Raw genomic sequence first — 6477 nt, forward strand, 5'->3', positions numbered from 1 at the left:
AAGGATTGCATGGAGGGGATCGTAACCATGGCAATGAGACGATATATGATAGAATGAATGTAAAACTAATGTTCTCCCATGTAAACTATCACATAATTCACAATAAAACATTTAAGAAAAAAAAAAGAATGCTTTTCACCCTAACATCTTGATTCCAGAGAACCAAAAGTCCATGTTGTTGTTGTTGTTAAGTGCTGTCAAGTCGGTTACAACACATAGTGACCCTGTATAGGGATTCCAAGGAGCAGCTGGTGAGTTTGAACTGCCGTCCTTGCAGTTCAAACGGCTTTGCAATCTGATGCATTAACCCACAGCGCCACACCAGTACTCCAAAAGGCCCTGATAACTATAAATTAAAATCGTGAAAATGTCTTCCACATGCTAACATTTTAGAACTTTATTAAACATTAGAGCACTACCCTGACTCCAGCACTGAGAACTTAATGAAGATATATTTCCTGTGAGCACCTAGCCTCTCTGCCTCCACCAGACCTTTTCAGTCAAACTTAAATTAACCTGTAAATGAACTGATTTGCATCCATAATCCAAGATACCCAGTCTCCATTTTCCCAATGTCATTCAAAATAAATGATACATTTCTCTGTTACACTAAAATATGATCTTTTCTACACATTGTTTTCATCCCTATTAAAACAGGGAAAAAAGGGAAAGCTGAGTCACCTATGGTAGATGTTTCATAAGTATATACAATGCCTTAAAAATAAAAGAGCCTTTGATATTTGATCATCTTTCTTAGGAAGAAAACCAACAGGTTACCAAAAAGACCTAAGAGTAGGTGATTTTTGTCATTACACCCACACCACTATCCTAGTTTACCATCTAGCTCTCAGTAAGAGAACTTCTCCATTCTGATGAACCAAAGAAATATGATCAAAAATGATTTTATTAGAAAAGGAAAGAAATGTATATTACTTCTACATTACATATTCAGCAGCCACAATGTGCTATATATATTCTTTCACATATTATCTAGCTAATCCTCAACATGTTGTTGTTGTGCACTGTTGAGTCTATTCTGACGGATAGTAACCCTACTGTACAGGGGAGAACTGTCCCATAGGATTTCCAAGGCTGTGTTTCTTTATGGAGGCCAATAGTCACATCACTCTCCTGTAGAGCAGTTGGTGGGTTCACACTGCCAACCTTTTGGTTAACAGTCGAGTGCTTAACCACCACACTATGAGGGATCCTTAATCCTCACCATCCACCCACTGCCACTGAACTAGAAGTACCCCACAGGATTTCCAAGGCTGTGATCTTTACAGAAGGAGGCTGCTACAGCTTTCTCCTGTAGAGTAGCTGATAAGTTTAAACCACCAACTCCTTTGATTTGGCAGTCAATCGCTTTAGCCACGGTGCCACTAGGACCCCTTAATCCTCATTATTTGTTGTTGTTAAGTGCCCTCGAGTTGGTTCCAACCCTGTACAAGGTTTCTGAGGCTATAAATCTTTACGGGAGCAGAAAGCCTCATCTTTCTCCTGCGGAGCGGCTGGTAGTTTTGAACTACTGACCTTAAGGTTCACAGCCGAATTCGTAACCACTACGCTACCAGAGCTCCTTATAGCTATGCAAAATAAAATTATTTCCATTTTATAGACAAGAAATGTGATATTTAAGTCTCTTCAATAGCAGGAACCACGTCTGGTTTCTCTATATATACACCCAGCTCCTAGCACTACTGGGACCTAGGACACCAAGAGCCTGCCACCTGCATGACTATAAAGGAAAGGAAAAGACACTAGGGTAATTTTGCTCTAGGCCTCTAATTGGAACATATCCAGGCACTGCAAATATCTACTCAAGCTCAGAATTTTGTTTCAAAGGGCAATTTATCATCTTTTCATAGAGGCAGCATCCACATTTGGCTACACTCTCCATGGGGAAGGGCTGTCTCACTTCCTTTGGCACACTCAGCACCACAATTTACACAAGTGGGCATTCCGTGAGTTAAAGTGATAGCAAAGGTCATGACGCCTTCACCAGAAGAACTGGTCTCTGAGCTAACCCCTCTGGAACCTCATTTTCTTTTTTGTACAATGGGAACAACAGAACATACTCACAAGATATGCACATATTAATACATACAAGTTTTTATGGAGTACTGACTAAGTGTCTCTCATACTTCGGACCTGTCCCTGGAACCAGGTCCAGTCCCTGGAAAAGGACATGATGCTTAGTAAAGTGGAGAGTCAACAAAAAAGAGGAAGACCCCCAACGAGATAGATTGGCATAGTAGCACCAGTAATGGACTCAAGCATAACAACAATTGTGAGGACAGCGCAGGACCTGGCAGTGTTTTGTTCCGTTGTGCGTAGGGTCACTATGTGTCTGAACCCACTTGACAGCACTGACCAAGAACTATGTGCCAGGCCCTGGGCTAGGTGCTGGAGAAATAGCAATGGACACGACCATCACATCCACTCTTCTTGTCTGCTGTGCAGCTCACACACACAAAAGGAGTTTACTTCAAAGGATTAAGCAATTATGAAATACTGCTTCTCCTCCTGTTTCCCAGCTTGGGAAATAACATCATCATCCACTCAGCTGCCCAAGCTATAAGCCTGGGAGTCATCTTCAACTCTTTCCTCTTCCTACAAATCCAAGAAATCACCAAGTCTCTTTTGATTCTCCTTCAGAAAAGTTTCTGATATGTATTCTCTCTCTTCTAATTTTTAATGTCTCTACTCTAGGCCCTTGGTTTCCAACTGAATAATTCTAAGTCTCCTTGTAATCATGATAATGGTAGGTATGCGTCAATCACTTATCATACTGCAGACAATGTGCTAAGAGATCTCTCCATAAATAACCTATTTTAGTTCTATAAGAGAGATACCAGTAAAAGAATCTGAGGCACAAAGAAACCTGCCAAGGCACCTTGCTAGCTAAAGCTACGGCTCAAATCCAGGCCTATTCTCTCTCGCACATCACACCACCCCCGCCGCCACCCCCTCCATTCCTAAGTTCCTATAGGATCAAGACTGTACAAGGGCCTTCAAAGTTTGTGGAAAGTTCCTATTATCTTTTCATTCCCTTTTCAAAATATGAAACTCCCTCATATTTTCAGCTCTGACTCTCAAGGTCCCAGCACCACGGTGAATCAATAAGTGACAAAATGAATGGTAGTGTTGGTGCTAACACCTCACAGAACTACACCAATAAGCAGCTGTTTCTCCAGAGGAGCATAAAAAAGGGCAGATTTTAGCAGCTCCTGTCCTCTCAGGAAAATGCAAGACAAACTGCTTTCAGCAAAATATATCAAAATGAACTACGAGTGTCTTAGTTCTCCACATTCTGCTGGCAGCCTCTCTCTAAGCCTCTTGAAAGCCAATTCAATCACCTCTCAAATGGCAGAAACTTCACTCACTCCAGACCCAAAGATCACAAAACTGTCCTCTCAGATGGGAGATAGGTAAACTTACACCCTCCAGTGGGCAAAGCCTTCAAAACTGCAGACTGGTAAATACCAAAGTGACTCTGATTACCGTGAACAGTAGAGGATCGTGACTGAAGGAGAGTCATCAGAGAAAAAGCTAGAGGCAGCAAAACATAGGACCAGAGCCCAGGTCACAAATGGATGACTGCCACCACCTCCTCACTGGTCTCCCTGCTCTCACTCTCGCCTCCCCATGTGGCCCACTCTCCAAACAGCAGTCAGAGCAAGTTTTCAAAACTCTTATCAGTGATTAAGACATGCTCTTGTGTAACACCTGCCAACAACTTTCCATCCACTTGGAATAAATCCAAACGCTTTGTTAGCATGTTCAAGGCCTACCCCTGCTCTTATTTGATTCCACACATTCCCTTTCAGTCAATACATTCCAGACACAGGGGATATTCTTTCTGTTTCTTTTTTTTAAAAAAAACTGCCAACGTCTGGTCCTTTTCATGTGCTTACCCTGCCTGGGAGGCTCATCCCACAGATATTTGTAGAGCTGGTTCTTTCTCAAAGCTCAGCTCCAACTTTACCTTTTAAAGAGGCCTTCCTGAATACTCTATAGTGGCACCATTCCCCACCTCATCACTTCCTAATAAATCATCATTTTTGGGTTTTTTTTTTTTTAGTATTTATCATCATCAGATAATGTTTTCTTCATTTGTTCATCTCCCTTGTTTGTCATCTCTCACATCATGAGGACTGTGTTTTGTTCATCCCTGGGAATATAAAGCACACAGTAGTCACTCAATAAGGATTTCCAGAGTTATTTTTTGACTATTAGCAGTGGTGCATCCTCAGAATATATTCTTTTGAAGGAAGGAAACTTCTACTTAGCCCCTACTATGTGTAACACCAACAATGTGCTGGAAACTACCAATCTAGCCTTCAAGACAGGTACATGAACTTGCTCAGGGAAGCACAGCTATTGACTAGCAGACTTGTGAGCTAAATCTTTGTTTGCCAGGCCCCTCTCCCTACTGCCCCTCTCTCAGGGCAGAATTGGTTTGCTTTATGGTTACTGAAATTATTATAGCATTTTCACATTCGCTTCACCTAAGAAAAATATAAGGCGCCTGTCGACAAAGCCAGGAAACAACAGGAAGTAATCGTAATCACACATCAGAACCCCAGAGGTGGAGGCGGGGCCGAGTGGGGGTGGGGGTGGTAGAGTCCATATTTCTGATTGGGAGGGCTGACAGTGAGTCACTCTCGGGGTGAAGCTACGGGAAACTCTGATAAGGCCACATTATGAAGCAACAAAAAGTGAATCACGGAATTGGATGGCACCTTAGGCTTCATGGAAGGCCAAGTCCAGGCTGAAGAATGGGGAAACTGAGGCCCCAGAGGGACAGAAACTTGCTCAAGTTCACTCAACAAGACAGTGGCAGAGCGGGAACCAGGGGGTCTTCTCTCCCCTAGTCTCCCTCTCTTCGGTTTGAAGGATTCTGAGTCAGGGGAATAAGGAGAGGCCAGGGTAGCTCACGTGATGAGGTGGCGCTAGGAAACACACAAGTATCAGGATCGGGGGCAGAAATGAACCAGAAAGGAGGTGGAAGTAGAAACTGGCCCGAGGAAGGAGGAAAAGGCATAAGAGTGAGCGATAATAAATTGACAGCAGAAAAAAGTACTCCGAGATCCGGATCTGAGGGAGCCCGGGGTGAGACTGAAATGAGAGTGATGATGGACGAAGTTAAGGGTTTGGTGAAACATATTAGGAAGTCAGACGGGGAGGGGTCCCGGAACCATACAGACAGTCTAACAAGAAAGAGTTTCATGCCCCGGGCGGACGTCAAGGCGACTTCGCCGAGGGTGGAGTCCGGGCCCTGGGAGCTTGAAGGGAACCTGAGAGGGCCCGGCCGCCTCACCTCGCTTGTTTTTGGTGCCGTGCTTCTTGGCGGCGGTCAGCTCCTGCTCGATCTTCTTCTCTAGGAACTCCTGCTTCTTGCTTAGCATCTCCTCCGTGTCCCGCAGTCGCTGGATGGCCTCTTGGGGGGTCGGGCCGCCCTTACCGGCCTTACCCCCTCCGGCCCCGAACAGCTTCCCGAACACCGACATAGTTGCTGTTCGCCGTGCCGGCCTACGCCGTCCGCTCCGGCTCGGCTCCGGCGCCCGCTCCCGGATTCGCTGCTCCCTGCCGCCGCAGGCCTCTCCACCGCCTCCGCCCCGCAGCTGGGCCCGGCCGCGCCACCTCCCACAGGCCCACACGCCCGGCCCGGCCGGCGTCAGGGCAACGCGACGCTGACTACAATTCCCGGCGGGCAACGCGCCAACCGCACCTCAAATCTAATAGAAGGAGGTGAACTGCATGCCGGGAGGCTATAGTCTTCCGGCTTGAGGCTCTAGGCGGCGCGCATATCTGGTCTAATTGAGGTCAAAGGTTAATGTGGCATGCTGGGAAATGTAGTCTCTGGGGGGCGGCCGCTCTGTGGGGATTAAGTGTTGTGGAGATTCTGACCGATAACGACCTTGTATAGAGTTTCCAAGGAGCAGCTGATGAGCTTGAACCACAAACCTTGAAGTTCAAACGACTTTGCACTCTGACGCATTAGCCCACAGCATCACACCAGGACTTCGTTGTAGGGGTTGTTGCAGGGGTTGTTGTTGTTATGTACTGTGGAGTCAGTTCTGACTCATAGTGACCCTGCACAGGATTTCCGAGGCTGTAAATCTTTACAGGAGCAGAAAGCCTCATTTTTCTCCCGCAGAAGAGCTGGTAGTTTTGAACTGCCGACCTTGAGGTTAGCAGCCCGATATTATAGAGGTTGTTGTTAAGTGCAAGAAAGAGAAATTGTAGTATTAAAAATAGCAGCATCCAAAATATAATAATAACAGAAATTAACATTGTGTACATTCTATATCCAAGGATTGTGGCAAAGCATTATCACATAATTTTCACAACACATTTATGGCAAATAATACCTATTTTACAAATGAGGAAACCAAGAATCAGAAATTCAGTGACTGACTAGCTCAAAGTCTAGCACTGCTTTTGCATAAGCTGTTCCCTCTATTTGAAATG

General features: G+C 45.1%; 1 protein-coding gene across 1 annotated transcript in view; it reads right to left on the reverse strand.

Annotated features, from left to right (window-relative positions):
* CHMP4B (charged multivesicular body protein 4B) overlaps positions 1-5592 on the reverse strand; it is a 76480-nt gene extending 70888 nt beyond the window's left edge. Inside the window, exon 1 of the mRNA XM_006860678.1 lies at positions 5324-5592. Within this exon, the coding sequence (XP_006860740.1) occupies positions 5324-5513 (190 nt within the window). The 5' untranslated portion in view covers positions 5514-5592. The remainder of the gene's footprint in view (positions 1-5323) is intronic.
* Between the last annotated feature and the right edge of the window lie 885 nt (positions 5593-6477).

This window comes from Chrysochloris asiatica, unplaced genomic scaffold (assembly GCF_000296735.1).
Source record: "Chrysochloris asiatica unplaced genomic scaffold, ChrAsi1.0 scaffold00039, whole genome shotgun sequence".
Lineage (NCBI taxonomy): Eukaryota > Metazoa > Chordata > Mammalia > Afrosoricida > Chrysochloridae > Chrysochloris > Chrysochloris asiatica.